This window comes from Aplidium turbinatum, chromosome 2 (assembly GCF_918807975.1).
Source record: "Aplidium turbinatum chromosome 2, kaAplTurb1.1, whole genome shotgun sequence".
In the NCBI taxonomy this organism is placed as follows: Eukaryota; Metazoa; Chordata; class Ascidiacea; order Aplousobranchia; family Polyclinidae; genus Aplidium; species Aplidium turbinatum.
Window position 1 is genome coordinate 45,294,133 of NC_137473.1, and position 19,285 is coordinate 45,313,417.

General features: G+C 38.4%; 1 protein-coding gene across 1 annotated transcript; it reads right to left on the reverse strand.

Annotated features, from left to right (window-relative positions):
- Window positions 1-186: 186 nt before the first annotated feature.
- Window positions 187-18,589, reverse strand: LOC145765392 (mannan endo-1,4-beta-mannosidase-like). Its single transcript, XM_082577209.1, has 8 exons — window positions 18,462-18,589; window positions 17,426-17,595; window positions 16,464-16,655; window positions 12,171-12,319; window positions 8,637-8,785; window positions 3,849-4,056; window positions 3,201-3,341; window positions 187-881 (listed from the first exon to the last, which is right to left on the reverse strand). Exons 1-8 carry the CDS (start codon window positions 18,575-18,577, stop codon window positions 609-611), a joined length of 1,398 nt encoding a protein of 465 aa, XP_082433335.1. The 5' UTR covers window positions 18,578-18,589; the 3' UTR covers window positions 187-608.
- Between the last annotated feature and the right edge of the window lie 696 nt (window positions 18,590-19,285).

The window sequence follows — 19,285 nt, forward strand, 5'->3', positions numbered from 1 at the left end:
ACCCGAAACTTTGTGCTGGCTACGCCCCTAGCACCACCACATCAATACCCTGACAAATTATTCTATGGGACTGCAATAAAAATAATAGTTTATTTCACACCAGTTGGGTGCATTCACTTTCTTTCAGCTTTTGATATGCACATGACCAAATTTCTACCCTTCGAGGTTAGCCTAAATTCTCTACTGATTTGAAGCACACGCACGGTTAGCTCGTTTGCGCTGGTTAGGTTAATAAGCTACAGTGTGATGGAGTGAGCAAAAATTTTTGCAAAGCTTGGGAAAATATGCTCTATTGCAGTTTTTTTCTGTTTTGGAGGACACGTAACCAAATGCTCCCATGGACTTGTGCTCTTGAGTGGTCTCTCAATGCAAACTACCAAATGAAATGCATCAAAAAGAAGCACTGGACGAAGCTACTCTGAGCTGGCTTGCTGCCATCACTTGCCCTGATATTTGAACAATTTGTTTCATACAATAAAAGAAAACAGTTTTTTCATTTTGTTTTTGTTTTATAATAGGCTAACATACATACAGAGCAATCATAAAGAGTTGGTGATTTGTATGTTGACAACTTTTAAGCTTCTTTCGTACCGAACTTTAAGTCCAGTTTAATTTCTTCTCCCAAGGATGCGGCGCCTGACACTTGTGCTAGTTCTCTGAAGGAAGCGGCGCCTAACACTTGTGCCAGTGGTCCTCGCACGAGGACGTCTAGATGTTAGTCTTTTAAGAGAACAGGTTCGTCTCTTTTCGACGATAGGATAGCCTTTTCGCGGGCAGTCGATTCGGACAGAAGGAGCCGAAAACTGCACGCCCGCCTTGTTTCTGATATATTGTAAACCGTCGGCTTGAATACCAAACGGATCAGCATGATGACCTGATTCCTGATGAAAAGCAAGAATTTTAGTCGTTCTGATTGTTCGCCATATCTGATCACTTCGCTTGACGACTTTTATAAATTAAGAAAATAGGGATTTTTAAGAATTTTTTTGCATTTTAATGATCGCTTGTTTGCTTTTATGATTAAGCTTATATTTTTAATTGGGGTAGTCGTTGTAGGTCATGGTTGCTATAGAATCTAGATCATGCTTGTGGTGGATTGTGGTGTCAACTGACAAAAATAGACTAATCAGTTCAACTCTTGGAAGCAATTTACATGCATTTTTTTTTCTTGGGTTAAACTAGATTTTTTGCTAGTTTATGAAAAAATTACCAAAAATTCCGACCACCCTACTATTGTTTTACATTGGCTAAAAGAAGGTATAGCTAAATGAGCAAAATTTTAAAAAACTTGTTCAATAATTAATTAGAGGTGCCACACGAAGTTCCAAATCGGGAAAAACTCGTATAATTAGTTGGTATGTAGGCCTAAATAGAGTCTTTCAATCTTTCCAAAATTTTACGCAGTGGCACATTTTAAACAATGAAAAAAGGTAAGGTGGTCATAACAAATTTTTAATAAGAAATTTTTAAGTCCGCAATACTGATCAGTAAATATTGGTGTAGGGCTATGAGGAACCGGGCCGGCTATGGTAAAAACGTTATAACTACTAGGGCAAAGTGGGGCGTGTTGTAACAGGGGCGTGTTGTCACAGCACGATTTCCATGTGATAACCCAAGCGTATAACCACGAGTTTTCAATGGAAGGCATAGTTTTCAGTTCTCTTTCGTACAAGCAGTGAAGATTAATAAATTTGTCACCACAGCAGAAATTATGAGGAGTGCCATTGAATTTTGGCAAAATCAGGTTTTTTAACTAAACTAAAAAATGGTCTGGCAAACTAAGGTATGATCATAACTGATCAGGAAAGATACCATTCGTTAGCTTTAAGCCTGCTCTTTTCATCATACCAAACAAATAAGACATGCAAGTAGAGATGTAGGCCTACACATGGTTGTTGAAACTACCTAATTTCATACCACGGGGCGTGTTGTCACAGCTGTGACTACTCGCCCCGTGGTGTGCATTTTTAATATTAAGAAACATAAAAAATTATTTATGCTTATACAACGAGGTAATATGCGTATTTGTTAAAATACAACGCTTTTTAGGAAATAAAAATTAATATTAGATAATGATACACACATATATTCGATAGTGACACATAATTCTCAAGATGACATTTTTATTGTTTTTGATAATGGGCATAAAATTTTTACCAATATGTTGTAAATTAAATTTTTTTATATTTCGCATATTTTTTTATTCGTTCAGCCTGTATTAAAATAATTTTTTGGTTTCTGTCATATTTTAGTCATAAAGCATGTGCAGAAATTTTGTGACAACACGCCCCATGCTCTGTGACAACACGCCCCGGGGTGGGGCGTGTTGTCACAGTCCATTCACTTGCATTAAACATGCATTTATGTAAAAACGAAATAATCCAGAAAAACTTTAGCTGTAGCTAAAAGAAGTCGAATGATACCTCTTTCAATTGCACTATCTAGCATTTCGATACCATTGGTACAAAATTGTGACAACACGCCCCACTTTGCTCTACACCATACAATATACATACATATTCTAGTATAGGCTAGCTGTGTAGCCAAAATAAGCCTACGCCAATAAATGTTGCCTAGCCATGGCGATCTATGCTACTGGCCTTTCCAACGTGGCAACAGCCAAATAATGTGGGGGCCTATACGAAAATTCAATTTATTAACTGAGATAAGTGTTACAACATATAATCAGCAATTTTCATTGGTCAAGTAATGTTTTTTAGCCGAAAAATTGTAAATATACAGTGCCAAAACGTAATGAAGATGTAATATTATTAAATAAGTGGCAAGAAAGCAGGACAATAGCTACATGTTAAGAATACCATGAGAATCAAGATATCAACAGAAACAAGGTACACGAAATCAAGAGTGACCCAACTTTCAAAACACTCAGTATGTTAAAAAATTCGTTTTTTAATCTAGAAGTATTTGTTTGTTAGTAATAATTCATGCAAAGATGCCTTTTTTACGCCTAATACCTGTTAGTTGCCAAAACTTAATAGCCCCCCCACATTATTTGGCTGTTACCACGTTGGGAAGGCCAGTAGTAGGCTATGGATCGCCATGAGCCTAATAGTATCCTCAGTAGATTGGTTGTTACAATAATAGTAGCCTAATAGTAGTAACCACAGTAGGCTACAGAAGTAAAAGTAGTAGTAACAGCTAGGCTACAGTAGCTTAGTAACAGTAAATATGTTGCTTACAGCAGCATGCCAACTCCAAGCACCAGCATAATCTTCATCGTAGGCGTGAGCTACAAGATTTTGTATTGTGCCAACTCCACCAGAAACTGAAAACTCACCAATGACAAGCGGTTTGGCCAAGTTGTAAAACGATGCAGGTTTCTACATAAAATAAATAGGCTACATTCTAACAGAAGGGTTGTGACTAGATTATATAGCCTAAATAAGCAACAAAGCAGTTATAGACTTAGAGTATAATATAGCCTATGTATTTTCGTGCCGCAATAAAATTTCATTTTTGATGGTTTATTTAGTTTAATTAATTCAGCCTCGTTTTGGTAAGTTGAACGTTTTGTTGCCTGTGTTTTCGTGTACTGTCAAGTTGATGACTGTGGAGTTCTTAGGCTACACTATCTCAGAGAATGTGAGTAATATTGCGTTTTTGACAATATATTTGCAAAGCCAAAATTTGGAAAAATTTGTTTGCCTCCCCAAAATGTTTTTTTCTACAGCTATGTTCACAACCTATATCATTTGTTACGTAAAAAGTATGAAGCATTATAGCCTGACAGCGAACAGAATGAAACCTTTAAACTCGTCATAAACAGTTCATCTGCAACACTGCATTAAATTATCACTATAGGCTATTGGTCTATATACAGTACATACCACCATTGGAGAGGTAGTACTGTACATGTTAGTGTTGTCATCTTTGTAAGTATGCATTTGATGGAAATCCAATACTCCATTAGCTTGGCCACCTGCAAGCTGCAAGCAACCATTGCTGTAGAAATTGAAGGCATTTGTTACTCCGACTTGGCTGTACTGAGCATTTTCTCTCCACGATCCAACTGTCACCAATGCTGCAGGGTCATGCCTGTTAAAAATTTATTTCATATATTATACAAAATAGCCTATATATATATATTTTTTTTGTAGCCTGTTTTGTGACAGACTCAAAGTGGTTCTATCATGAACAAACTCATCATGAAAAAAAACGAACAAACTGATGTAGCCTAAGCCTATTCGACTGGTGCATGTGGACTATCTCTAACCTATGTGTTATACTGTATTAACTGGTCTATTGATAAAAAAACAAAAAAAAACAATGAAAAACCTATAGGCTCCGGTAGCCTACTATGAAGACAACTACTGTTCAATTGTTTGCATGTGTTATCTTCCTCTAGAGCAGTGGTTCCCAACCTGGGGTTCGCGGACCCCTTGGGGGTCCGTGAGAAAGCATTTGGGGGTCCGTGATAACCTTGATGAATTTGGAAAAAAAATTGTTCTATATGCACGGATGGAGCACCAGCTATGCTTGGGAACAAATCCGGATTTGCTGCTTTAGTAAAAAACGAAGCTCCTCGTGTGGTTGTTACCCATTGCTTCTTGCACAGGTACGCCTTAGCAGCAAAAACTTTACCAGCAAGTCTCAAAGAAATTCTGACGAATTGCGTGAAAGTCGTTAATTTCATCAAAAGCAGAGCTGTAAACCACCGTACTTTTACAGCGCTCTGTCAAGAAGTAGGGTCAGATTACGAAGTGCTTTTGTATCATTCTGAGGTACGTTCGTTATCTAGAGAAGTTTTAAAACGACTGCAGCAGCTAAAAAATGAGGTATCAACTCTTTTGAAAGCCAAAGGAAGTCTCCTCTCAAAATTGTTGAGAGTAAAAGTTTTCTATACGGCATGGCCTACTTAGCCGATATTTTCGGTCATATTAACAATGTAATCGTGGCATTCAAGGACCAGGTGTGACAATAATTGATGCAGCTGAAAAACTGAAAGCGTTTTTAGCCAAGTTGCCGGTTCGGAAACGTAGATTGGAAGCAGGTAATTACGCCAAAGTTCCAATGTTAGAAGATCTTATCTTGATGGATGAAACTCAAAGAGAATGTACTCTTTTGATCTCTATGAAAGAAAAATTTTGCGCACACTTGGAAACCCTGCAAATCTCATTTCAACGTTATTTTATTTTAAGAACACCTGCCGAACGGAGTTGAAACATGGATTCGAAATCCTTTTCTTTTTGACTTGAACAATATTAGCGATGACGATCTCAGTAAAGATGACCTAATTGATTTGAGATTAAAAGAGTTATTACGCATTGAATTTCATTCAAAAACTGTGGAAGCATTTTGGTGCTCACAACTGCAAACGTACCCATTCTTGACAAAGCAGGCGATTATTGTTTTGTTACCATTCATAACCACTTACCTTTGCGAGGCAGGATTCTCAGATCTTGTTACAATAAAAACTAAACATCGAAATCGCCTGAACGTTGAAGATGACATGCGTGTTGCATTGTCAAAAACTCAACCACAGTTCAGTCGTTTAGTTCAGGAAAGGCAACACCAGCCCTCATTAAATTTGCGTACGTTGAAAAAGTTTCGGCATGGCACTTTGGGTCATCTTGATATTCAAATACTGCTGACATTTCTTGAACAATTCATTCATTTTCTTATTTGAGCAACTGTTTAATCTGATATTTACCGCAGGAGTCATAGCGGCAATGCAATATGACACGGTACAGTAGTTGAGTAGCATAATTATTACAATACTTAATAGTATGTTAATTGAGTTTCAGGCAAAATTTAGGTAGGGGTCCGCAGAATTAATAATTTGTCTAAAGGGGTCCGTGACAACAAAAAGGTTGGGAACCACTGATCTAGAGTCTAGTACATGGGTGTCCAAACTTTTTTCTAGGCGGGCCAGCTTTGATAATGCGGAAGTGCCGCTGGCCAAATGCCTGTGACAATTTTGTTTTGCATAAAAAAATGCATGTACGATAACATTAGATAATTTAATGTCATTTTCACGCAACAAAGCTGTATGCATGTGTAAGTGTTTTGGTTGGTTGGTTTTGAATCTTCGGACTGACAAAGCCTTGATTGGTTATTCCTGGTAGTTTTGCATACTTGTAGAGGCTCTTGACGCAGGGCCGGTTACTCAGATTTGCAGAGTGACGTTTTCCGATTGTTGAAGTGTTGTTGCCCAAGAATTATTCCATTCACTAGATGCCGCTGAATGGAGAGCAGTCCTGAAATGCGTTGCTTAAGCGCACACCCCGAGAGTCGAACCAGGGCCACGTGACCTTGAGCCTGGCGCGTAACCACTCAACTAACGGGGCGGACAACCCTAACCTAACGGCGGCGGACAACTTTTGCCTAACCCTACTATACATATTACGGATGTGATAAATTAGGCTGTATAGGCTAAGTTGTCTGCTTTTGCATAAAAAATTAGCACATCCAGAAACTTTTTAAAACACAGCTGTGTTAATGTGAAGGATGAAACTGACGTCTCGATTTCTCTGGTGCGAGGTTGGTAGTCTACTGGTAAGCTAAGCGTAAAATCACTTAGGTGAGAGTCGTTCAGCTTTGATCTCAAGTGCTTGTGGTTCAAGTTCATAAACGAGAACGTCTGCTCACATAAACGCGCTGAATCGAACAAGCTCAACATTTTCTTTGCAAACTTTCGCATTTCAGGAAGTTTGTTTTCATCCAGCTGCTGGTAAAAAGGTACGGAAGAGATGTTGCTGTCGGCTTCTCAAAGAAACTTGATTAGCTGCAGGTGAGCTGGAGCTTCATCAGGGTTCAAGCAGAAAGAAGTGAATAACAATAGCTTAAATCCTTTACAATTGCGGCAAAATCTCAAAAGCGGTCGTTGAATTTGCTAGCAAGAAAATGAATGAATGCTCCACTGTAGCACTCATTACTAATTTATATACTCTCCATGCATAGGCAATGATATCTGTGAGAAAATACTGTTTATTATTTTGTTTTAAATGCAAGTTGAATTTGTATGATTTCTGTATGTTTGCAGGCCAAAAATCAGACATGTTCGTATACGCCGCAAATTCTACGCTGTAAACTTGCGGCGTAGACTTTTTGTTTACGCTAACACTTGCGGTCACATTTTTTTGGATAGTTGTCGCTTGAGGCTACGCCGCAAAGTTTTCGCGGTTTTTTAGCGCATAGCGTCAACGCATACTTTTTAATGTCTTAGCTGTTGTTTGCATTTTTTTTATCAAACTTTTCAAATTTTTAATAAGTTGAAAAAATGTTTTCAATGGGCAAAGACATATTGAAACCAAAACGCAGCAAAATGTCAGATGAACACTTTCAGATGCTTGTGTTTTTTCGTGGAAATTCAAAATAAAACTTGTTTGTTTCGAGTGGTTTATACCGTGTGAATGTTTGGCACCTAGCAAACAAAATTAGTTTACGCTATTGTATGCGCTGACGCTGTCGCCGCCAACTTTTTTTACAAGTTACGTTGACGCAAACGGCGTATGGTTTTTCGAACGTTTGCGTTTACGCTGACGGCGTCAATATTTTTTGAATGCGTGTACATCACAGCCAAAAATAACACATTGTGCAACAACAAGCGCAGACCATACAAAAACGTATCTCGAACCGGATTTGCTCCGCGGACCGGACTTTGGACACCACTACTCTAGTATTTCCCAACTGCAAAAAAAAATTAGTTCATGCGCTAAGTTACTAAAATATAGCCCACTGGGCTAAGTACGAAGTCAAAAGGCTTTTAAAATCTTAGCTACATAACATCAAGTTTACTGTACGGTACATTATTTACACCACAGTAACAATACCTTTCCCTTGAAATATTATTTGCATACCGCCAGGGGCGCCGGAATTAGGGGAGGAGGCAGCGGAGCGGATGCCCCTCCTACCTTCAATTTTCTTTGGATGGAGGGAGAGGGGGGCAATGGTGCCCTTTTAAGGTCATGTAAGCTACTGCACATTTTGAAATTTAACAATTTCTACTATTCGTTTTAGCCTAATTATAATCTTTTATTTTTGCTTCAAAATATGTTCACTCCACAAAATTCTACAACACAGTAGGTTACCTGGTTACATCATTATAACATAGCATGATGCCCTTCTTTGTATACCGGACACTTGTATTATTACTCGATAGTGAGCTCATAGATGAGCATTATCGCTATATCTTATACCTTAAAAAAAATTGGCCTTTCAGCAACAAAAGCGCCCTTTTTTCGTAATCCTGCCCCCCCAGTCAAAAATTGTTCCGGCGCCCCTGCATACCGCAGCGCCATGATTGATGAAATTAATTTGAGTGAGTACTTAAATTAACCAGAATTAACAACGCAAGCGATTTTCACTGGAGTTCGATTTTCACTGGAGTTCGATTTTCAACGCAGTAAAATCAACACTAGATTGTATTTTTTCAAAAATTCCCGTGACGATTAAGCTACGCGGACTGTAAAAAGTAGCCGTGTTAATAATCTCACAAAAATACATTCCAAAACAAGCATTTCTCTTTCACGGCTGATGTTAAGTAGCCTAGTTAGGCTATATATAGACTATTAATGCGAAATCAAGTATTGGGTATGTTGCAAAACTCTACCCATTGGCCAAGTTTGGCCCGCACTGCTGAAAATTTGCAAACTCCTGTAGTGCTATCAGCTTACGTTTTAATAGCACTGGCTTGGCGATTGATAAACCTCTGTAGTCTATACATCCAGAACTGATGCACATTTCCGGTGGCCCAACCTGCCCCTGTACCATGAAGCTTGGTGCCTCGGTGGCAATTATCCTGATGCAATGTGTCCTGAGCCCACTGAAAAGTACAACAACTTAGGCTATTGTTAAATTAGGCTTATTTGTAGCAGTAGTAGTACATCAGCAAAGTTGTAGGGTACAACTTAGACCAGGGGTTCTTAAACTGGGGTCCGTGGACCCCCAAGGGGTCCGCGGACTAGTTTTAGGGGGTCCATGAAAGCTCAATCGAAATCTTAGTGTATAATTTCAACAATAGAATAAATTTTTCAAAAGAAAAGAGATTAAGTTCAAATAACGCTGATGATTTTCCGCAGGTCATCGTTACTCATTGCTTTTTACATCGCCATGCATTAGAATCGAAAACTCTCCCAACAAATTTGAAAGAAGTTTTGTCGGGTAGTGTGAAAATCGTTAACTTTATCAGAGCTTGGGCTTTGTACCATCGAATATTCAAGAGGTTATGTCAAGAAATGAGAGCGGAACATGAAGTTCTCCTCTATAATATAGAAGCTCGCTGGCTGTCAAGGGGACAAGTTTTGAAGCACTTATTTGAACTTCGAATGGAAGTTTCTTTTTTTCTAAGAGACAAAAATATTGAACTCTCAAAGCACTTTAACAGTGAAGAGTTTATTCAAGGGTTAGCTTACTTGGCGGATGTTTTTACTCATATTAATGAGGTAGCCTAAATCGTTCGATTCAAGGCCCTGCCGTTACAACTATGGATGCTTCTGAAAAACTTAAAGCTTTTCAGGACAAGTTATCTCTGTGAAAAAGGACATTGGAGACTAATGACTATTCTAATTTCTCAACGTCGGAAGAATTGATGCTTCAAAATGGAATTGCAGTTTGTAATGCTCTACCATCTTCTCTGCACACAGACATGTGCAGTCATTTGGAAGCTTTGCAAAACACTTTGTGAGGCCACTGCTCAGCCGCAGAGGATATTAAAAATACAGCATGGATACTTTTCTCTTTCCTCGTTGAACTGGAATCTATCAGGATGAGGAGGACCTTGCAAAAGATGAGTTCATTGAACTAAGGGCAATGGAATCATTAAGAATGTCCTTCAATTCAAAAAGTATTGGCGATTTTTAGAGTGCGTTGACGCAAGCATATCTTCTTTTGGTAAAGAGTGTCATGGCTGCTATGTATAATCCCTTTGGGACTACATAGGCTATTTATGTGAGTCACAATTTTCATCCTTGGTAACTATCAAAACAAGGAATCGAAACCGGTTGGATGCAAAGGATGACATGCGTGTTGCCCTATCAAAGACGAAGTCACAATTTCATATTCTTGTTGAAAACTAACAGCAGCATCCTTCACATTGCTGAAATTAAATCGAAAATATTGAAAAACAATCTGCATTCGCTATTTCAAACATAAATTTTGTTATCAATTAACTTTAATTTTATTGCGTTATGTCCAATTCATGCTGATCAAAAAAAGTTTCTCGGACTAGGCCACAAAGGGGGTCCACGCAAACCAAATTTTTTTTAAGAGGTCCGCGTTAAAAAAAAGTTTAAGAACCCCTGACTTAGACGGATGATTGGATCAACCATATGTAGGTTAAATGAAATAGCAAACAAGGGTAAGGTAAAAGTAAAGGTGATTCCCATACTTGAATCCAAACATCGGGGAAGAGAAGGTAAAGTTCTCATTATAGCCTACTAAGCCATCGGCAAGAACGAGAGTAGAGTGACTAGTTCCTTTCTCTCGGCCGCCTTTACTTCAGCAATTACGCTCACCCAATTTATTACACCCTGGGTAGAGGTAAGCGGTGTTTGTCAACAACCAGAATAAGCCGGGAGTCGAACCAGCATTGCGTGATTGGAAAGCGAGCGCCTTAAAAGAAGGACAAAAATGTTGAGTTATCATAATCAGGTCTGTGGAGAGGGAGGGACTTTGGCATGTCGGAGTCGTTAAAAAATGCCCGACTCCAACTTTATACAAAACGATAAAGAATAAAATTTTTGTTTGCAATCTGTTTTCTGGCCGACTCCAGTGTTGCGAGATGTTTGAGTGTTGCCAAACTTTTTTTAAGTTCTGTCGTTTTTTTAAAATTAAATTTCACTTTAGTTAGGATCAAAATTAAAACGACGACTTTTCTAAAAACTGGCAAGGTCAAACACTTTTATTTTTTGGTAAAGTTCAATAGCGCAATACAGAAAAGGGGGAAAAATTTTGAAAAATAGATTGCAAACTAAAATTTCATTTTTCATCGTTTTTCATCAAGCCATCAAGCAATTTTCATCAAGCCGTCGGCTGCATTGCCAAGTGGTGGGAGTCCTGGAACGATGTTCAAAAGGGCGCCGGTTCGACACTGCTCAATAGCATGGGGCTGTGTCTTTGGTAAGACACTTAAAGCATGCCTGTATGATGAGGTCACAAAGATTGGTTTCCTTGCCTACCGTTCATTTAATATAAATCTTCAATCACTGGACGTAAGTCTGGATACGACAACCAAACAATCAAACCGGAGTAAGAGTCGGTCTATTTTTAATGACTCCGATTCCAGACATGACAAAATCCTTCCGACTCCGGGGCCCTGGAAAAAAACAGGCAACACTGGACTCACTGGAGTTGAAGTCGACCAGTTATAAATTGAGGAGTAGGAGTCGTATATTTTTCCCTCGATTCCACAGCCCTGGTTTAAATTGTCTAGCAACAACTAGCAAAAGACAATTCATGAGGACAAAGACATTATGGAAGGCAGGGACGTTGCGAGTCAAAAAAATTGTGCGGGAAGAGGAAAATAAGTATTTTTGCATAATGTAAGTGACCCCAGCAACAGGTCAACAAAGGCGGAGCACTCAGCAGTGGGTGTGGAGGGCCTCCCCCAAAAATTTTTGAAAAAGTACCTTAAAATTTCGCATTCTGAGTGTATGTAAATCAACAGTAAAACTTTGTCAAATGATGTTGTAATAGTGTGTAAAATTTTTATTGAAAGGTTTTCGGGGGAGCAATTGTCCCCTTTTTCTCCTGACTATGACCCTGATGAAAAGTAGCCTATAATTTGTGTGATGGCATGTCATTTTTGTTTTTAATTTCTGTTACAAAATATGGTTCGATAAAAGTCCATATCGTCGCACAATAAGCTATCTCATCGTGATTCCACGAATTGTTGTAGCATGGGCAATCGCTATGGCTGTAGGCTTGTTTACCACTATCAACAACTTGATTAAATCGTTCCAGAAGCTATATCGGTAAAGCCAAGGTAAAAGTCGTTCCAGTATTTTCTTTCTTTTTAAATTCTATTCTTAAACTTTAATAACCATTGACCAAAAATTACAAATTATAACAAGTCTTATTGCATGCGCATGCTTTGGTTGATGTGACGGGTAAACCCACATTCCAAGCATCAGTTTGATTGTTCTGAAGGTAGGCCAACGTGGAGCATTTCAACCTGCCTCAGAAATGCAAAAGCAGCTGAGCCTACTCACAGTGATGACCAGTCCTTCGGGTTCGTTCATAATGTCATAACCACCGAGCCACTCGAATGTTTTTAGTCCCTTGACAATAGGTATAAGAGCATGTTGTATGTAAGAATCCAATTTTGCGTCATCGTTGATCAAACCATTCAGTTGATTTGCTGTGGAAAAGTTAGTTAGTTGTTTCAACAGTCCTGAAAGAAACCTTAACAAACTTCATACCAAATAAAATTAAATGCATGAACTACAAACGACTTCTATCTAGGTCCATTAGACTAGACTATAGAGAATAAGGAAATAGTGGGAAGTGGTAGGCCATCAAGAAATTATCTGGACATCTCTGTGAGAAAGCATAGGCCTATAGGCCTACATATAAAAAATATTGTTATAAAATGATCTTCTCAAGAAATAGTTCTAACTGACATTATAAATGTCTTTCTTACAGAAAAGCAATAATACTTCGCGACAACAAAATGGAGTTTTTTTTTGCTCAAAAGTTTTCAGGCCCTAAAACAAACGTGACGCGACAATTTATCGAAAGACAATTTATCGAACAACAGTTCATCGAAACGACAGTTTATCGAAACGACTGTTTATCGAAACGACAGTTCATCGAACGACTGTTTATCGAAACGACAGTTTATCGAACGACGAAGCACACATGCAATGGAATACTCAGGGGTTAGGGGTTAATGGTTAGGGGTTAGGAGCTAGGGGTTAGGGGTTAGGGGCTAGAGGTTAATGGTTTAGGGGTTAGGGGCTAGGGGTTAGGGGTTATGGGGTAGGGGCTAGGGGTTAGGGGTTAAAGGTTAGGGGTTAGGGTTAGAGGTTAGGGTTAGGGTTCGGTTTGGGTTTGGGTTAGGGTTAGGGGTTAAGGGGTTAGGATTATGGTTAGGGGTTAGGGGTTAGGGGTTAGGGGTTAGGGGTTAGGGTTAGGGTTAGGATTATGGTTAGGGGTTAGGGTTAGGGGTTAGGGTTTGAGTTTGGGTTTGGGTTAGAAGGTTGGGGTTAGAGTTAGTGGTTAGTGGTTAGTGGTTAGGGGTTAGGGTTAGGGTTTTAGGTTAGGGGTTAGGTTTTCGATTAACTGTTGTTCGATAAATTGTCGTTCGATAAACTGTCGTTCGATAAACTGTCGTTTCGATAAACTATCGCCGAAAAAGGACACCTGAGTCCTTTTTCGGCGATAGTGCTTCTACCCAACATCTTGGCTTTGGACGAGTAACACAAACCAGGTTAAACGTTTTAGGTTTCCGTTTTCCACTGAGATGTTGCTAACAGATATTATTTTAATGTTCAACAACGTTTTCATAAAACTACACCTTGATTCAAGCATGGAATAACAAACATGGAGATTTTTTATTGGTTTAAGCAAAAAAACATGTTGTGCTAGTAAAACATTGATTAAAATATAGATAGGCTACGAGCAACATTAAACTAAATTTAAAAACCAGTGCATTGCCACATATTTTTGATGCACGATAGACTGTAGCATAATTTGCATGAATTTAAGTAAACGTTTCCCAGGTAGCCTAAAGTCCCATGTGATAGTTATGTCTTTCATTATTGTTGCTGTAGCAAAGCTGTTATAATTAAACAAGCGGTTAAAATGAAATTTTACAACTAACGACTTACCGTTTGTGTTTTTAGATTTAGTTTTATAAATAAATAATATTTAATGCAAGTTTTTTAAATTTTCTGTCAGTGTGTATATCAGCCTAAACTGGCAAACACTGCGCAAATTTATTGTAGAAAATGTTATCAAAAATGCGTAACCTGTGACTGCAACCTTAGAAATTTGTCCTTGTTCAGTACCGTTGGCAGCAGTGCTTCCACTTTGAGGGATTTTATCACGAAATCGGGATTTTTCAACGCTTCAAAGGATAAAAAAAGGAAATGAAGATCGGAAGGATTTTTTAGGGATTTTTAACAATTTTGCAAGGAAATTTGGTCTTAAAAAGAGAATTGTTGTTTTTAGCAATTTTAAAGAAAATTTCATTAATATTCCCTTTGAAAAGTTCTAAAAACGACTGGAATAACGATGATCAGCTGGTTTTCGTCGCCATCCGGGACCGGAACCCCTCCTACTCTCTTTCCCATTCTCGCCTTTCCGTCGCTTGATTTCTATTCTCGCCATTTTGGGAATTGGACGTGAGTGCAGTAGGCCTACTGCAGTGGCCAGTGAGCAGTGAGTGAGTTAGTTCTCAATTCTTTTAGTTAAAATTAGGTAATCCGTTGATTTACGGTTGAACTTTAGTAGCAATGACAAAGTTCACTGAGCTTCGATGTACAGTTAGGTATGATAAGCTTAGGCTAATGCTGGTCGCCTATCCTGCCGGTTTAGAAAAGTTAGTTACAGCCTATGCTAACCTACCCAGTATTACGGTATGGTGTCATAATAATAGAGCAAGCTAGGCTGTTTAGTGTGTAGGTCTACTGTATACAACATGTATAGCGTGCACAGTCAGACTGAATCAGTATCATGAATAAGCCTAGTATCCTAAAGTTTTTCATCAGTCTCAAATGATTGTGAAGACGTTACTGACAAGGAGAAAAAAAGATAGCCCAGCCTATATTATATAGAGAGTTGAACAAGTTAGCGCATCAAGGAAAACCGAACTAAACACATAAATAAATTAGTTAATCGATAAATAATTTGTTACTGGACATTTACCACCTGCATATTTTCGGTGTTAGGGATAGGTTAAGAATCCGGGTGGGAAAGATGAGAGTGGTAATTGATGTCCAGGATTCCAGCAGGTGGTAAATGTCCCAGAACCGACTAACTGACAAGCAGTTTTTTAGCTGGAACATGAACGAAGGAAATAGCCTAAACCATGTTATTGCAAAATATGTGCTGCTTCCGCCTACTGTTTTAATAAAACATTGTTGCTTCGACATACCGGTGCTACAGAAAAAAATCGAGATTAAAATAACTTCAATTGAGATTACAATAACTTTAAAGTTGTATTAGCACCTTTTTTAACTTAAATAACGTCAAAAATAACCTCGCCTTTTAGGAAATTTTGTATGACTTCCGATTGAAGTCATACAAGGAGCTTACAATCTTTCCAAGGAGCCCAGCAACTTGGTGAAATCACTGCATATTCTTTGAATATATTGCACATTTCTTAGAAGTGTCTCGCTTTGAGACCCGAAGATCTCATTGGTACCAGGCCCAAGCTATTCTCTCTACGGATTTTCGATCGATACCCCTGTTATGGATTTTCGATTTGGAACAAGATCGTGATGGTTTATTGTTTGAAATGAGTTAAAATTCTTTAAGCAAGCCTACTCTAAGTAACACCACACTAGCATAAGTTTCAGCACCGCAACATCACATTTCAAAAGAATTTTTTTTTACAAATGCTTATTTGCATAGGCTATCTTCCAATTTCATCCTAAAAGACCGATGGAGTTTTCATATCACTTTTGTTATAAATTGACTTTAATCATCTGTCATCAAGACTGCTCGAGAAATCAAACACGCGAATTCTTCAACGTGAGCTGACTTAATAGGCTACCATAACAAATTATATGTAATTGGAATAGGTTTACCCTAGTAAACGTAGGCCTATACACCGGTGGTTCCCAACCAGTCTAACTACAATCTTAAAGTATACCCCATATCAGTTACTGTTAGTTTCTTTCTTACATCAAACAATAAATAGGCTATTATCTGTTGTGGTTTTGTGAAAGGTTAGATCTAACAGTCTTGACATGCAAAGGCTCAAAAATAACCTAGCCGCTCTTTCAAGGTCTTGATGTAGCTCAACTTGCAGTCCCCAGATAAACAATTGACATCTAGGATAAAGCTACTGTAAACATAGATTATGCTTGAATTGTATTATCTTTCAGATAACTCAATTGGTGAAATCCCAGATTTTACAACTGAAAAAAACTGCAAGTTTAAGCGGCTCTGGTTCGACTCTATATCGGAGTGTGCGCTTGGGCAATACATTTCAAGGACTGTTCTCCATTCAGCAGCACTTAGTGGATGGAATAAATTACAAACAACAACAGTCGAAAACTTCACTCTGTTAATCTCGGTGACCGGCCTATGTCAATGGTTCATAGCCTCTGCAAGTAGGTATGCGAAACTTTCAATATTCCGGTCTCAAAAAAGCTTTTTCAGTTAAAGCAGAAATATTCCCACAATCAAATATAACTTATACTCTAGAAGTGTGGGATATAGCTTTGTTTTTCTATACTCACCTGGGTGAAGTATAAGCCTTGTTACTCAACGCAAGATGTCAAGTAGACAGTTTGCTGGTTGGTTTACAAAAACAGAAAAGTTTTATTAGTCACCTTGGTGAAGGGTGTGATTAACAAATGCTCCATTCCACAAAACAAAAAATACGTAGATATTGTATTTCTGAGCGGCGCAGAGATAGTCCTTCATTTCCCTTATGATGTGATCACAATAATGGTCTGCCGCTCCCACAGAGCCATCATTGTTGAAAGCAGGAGTAAACTGACTGTCGGTATGAACAAAAATTCCTGATAAAAAAATAAAATAAATTGCAGAAGCCAAAACACTTCAACTGCAAATTAATCACTTAGATATGATAGGGAAACCTTATTTTTCTCATTTAAAGACTGCAGTGTAAAAAGGCCTAGTCCTAGTCCTAGTCAATACATCGTTTAGCTTATTTAAGTAGGCACAGGTATTTGCTGATATGTAACCTATAGGCTACCGTTTTATGTTGATTTATTGGATTACCGTGGGACAAGTTTAGGATAGGCCTGCTGCCTGTTGCTCATAAATCCGCCATGTCCGCCCCGATAGCTCAGTTGGATAGCGCGACTTCTGGAAACGAAGAAACTTCAAGATCAAGCTGCGCTGGTTCGACTCTCGAGGTATGCGCTTGAGCAACGCATGTTAAGGATTGCTCTCCATTCAGTGGCATCTAATGGATGGAATAATTCCCAGGCAACAAGACTTCAACAATCGGAAACTTCACTCTGTCAATCTCTGTCAAGCAGGCTTGCCCGAAGTTTGAAATTTGACCAATTTGACTAATTCTGACTTTGATTAATTCGTAAGCTCAAAGCAAATCTCATTTCATATTTTAAATTTAACCAACAGCGGCCTATAGCTTACTTATAAGAAATGGCATAAGACTAGCTTTCTTTGTGTAATTACAAGTAATTATGAATCTAAGAAAAATTGGCATTTTATCAACATTAAAGTAGGCTACCACAGAATGAGTAAGATCATTGGTTTCAAAGTCGCCAAATAGCAGAATAACATCTAATAGTCTTCTTACGGATAGAATTTCCACCAGCAAGCCGAATTCTAAGCAACATGTCTTCGAGTATAGCTTTGCTGTACATGTTATAATTGTGGTTTCCGAAATCTCTGGCATACAGCGGGTCACTTGACCAAGCTTGGTTCATCCCGGACAGATAAACGGGACTTCCATTGAAACAGAATTTCCTGCATGCAGAAGATAGGCACTATAAGGACCGTGACGAATGAAAGCCTGTGTTCAGTAAGAAACCAGGGACCCAAGGCCGGATTTAGAGAAAGAAAGGCCCTTGTCTATTGTCCATTTGAGGCCACTAACCTCCACCCCAACAGCCATAGAGACGAGTATTTTAAACAACTACTAAGAATACCATAGTGAATTAATTATATAATGATGGAAAAATATGCTTGCAAGCAGAGACGTCGCCAACACAAAATTTCGAGGGGTGGCAAATAAGTATTATTGCACATGTCAGTGAGCCCAGCAAAATGGGGGTCTGGGAGACCTCCCCAAGAAAATTTTGAAAAAAATGTCTTAAAATTGCGCATTCTAAGAGTACTTTCAGCCCAAATCTATAGTACCGTACTGTGAAACTCTGTCAAGTGATGCTGCAACACAAGGTACAAAGTTTACATAGCCTAAGTTACATACTGTAAAACCAAAACATCTTAAAAAATAAGTAGTGGTTAGTTCAATGTAGTTTGTCTGTCAATAAATACCTTTTGCAAAAAAAATACAGCAAGTATTGGCTACTTATCCAATTTTTATATTAGTTTTGAGGTGCAGGCTACTTGTTCGCATGGGATTGCTGTTCTATTTATTTGCATCATTGCGATACGGTACCTGAGATTCAATCATTCAATTGTTATTTGCCAGGAACAGTAGCCTATTTGGTCAAAAGATGCAAGTTGTATAATATGTATATAGGCTACTGTAGCCTACAATGCAAAAGTGCCACAAGTTCCTATACTTACAGGAAGACAACAAAACGAACATACGATCTCCTAGTCAATTGCCACCAGACAGAAACGTTAATTTTGTCATTATAACTTACTTTGTGCCTGGACCACTGCAAACGGTCAAGCGAGCTCCTTGTGATGATGAAAGAAAAACGCTCAAACAAGTAACTACAAGATAAACTTGTACAGACGACGAATACATTGCAGCCATTATTGTGCAATGCAAGTGAAGTAGCTTAATAATCTAGTTCCACTGACATTTATAGGTAAGTTTTCTAAGAACAAAATAACGCTTATGCCCCGTGGCTATCCTTCGAATCAATGTTGCTGGTTTAGATGGAAAAATCCCAGAAAATTGTATGCTTTGTATTAACTAATCTAGTGGTTTTCAAACTTTTTGGACCACAGTTTAGGCCTATAAATGAATTTTGAGATCTACCGCGGCACATTCACTTAGGCTACTTCGTCAATCTTTTTTTCGAAATGTTACTTTTGACTAACTTTTTGATAGTAACTGCTACGTTGAAGAAACTATGGCCTACACGTTATATTAGTGCTGTAAGTTATTAAAGTTAGCTTTATACTTTGATCAACACCTAAACCAGTAAAATCATTTAAATCATATAACAGGTGGGCTATACAGGTATGCCTGGCTTTGCGTACAGATTGTCTTAATTCATCGTGGCTTATTTCTTAGCAACACCTAGTGGATGACATAATTCAAAAACAATAACATTTCAACGTGCGGAACCCTCACTCTGTCAATCTCGGTAACCGGTCCTGCGTCGGAGGTTCAAAACAAGAAGTTTCAAATACAAGTATACAAAAGTAGCAGGATTAAGCTCTCAAACAAGCTATCTCAGTCCGAAGATAGAGATTCTCACAATCAATCTATCGTTGTCGCCGCGTGAGCCTCTGA

Coding starts and splice junctions, on each gene's coding strand:
- LOC145765392 (XM_082577209.1), bottom strand. CDS start 18,577: ATGGCTGCAATGTATTCGTCGTCTGTACAAGTTTATCTTGTAGTTACT. Junction 12,320..16,463: donor TAATCACACCCTTCACCAAG/GTGACTAATAAA, acceptor ACTTTTCCACAG/CAAATCAACTGAATGGTTTG. Junction 8,786..12,170: donor CCGAAGGACTGGTCATCACT/GTGAGTAGGCTC, acceptor TGTACTTTTCAG/TGGGCTCAGGACACATTGCA.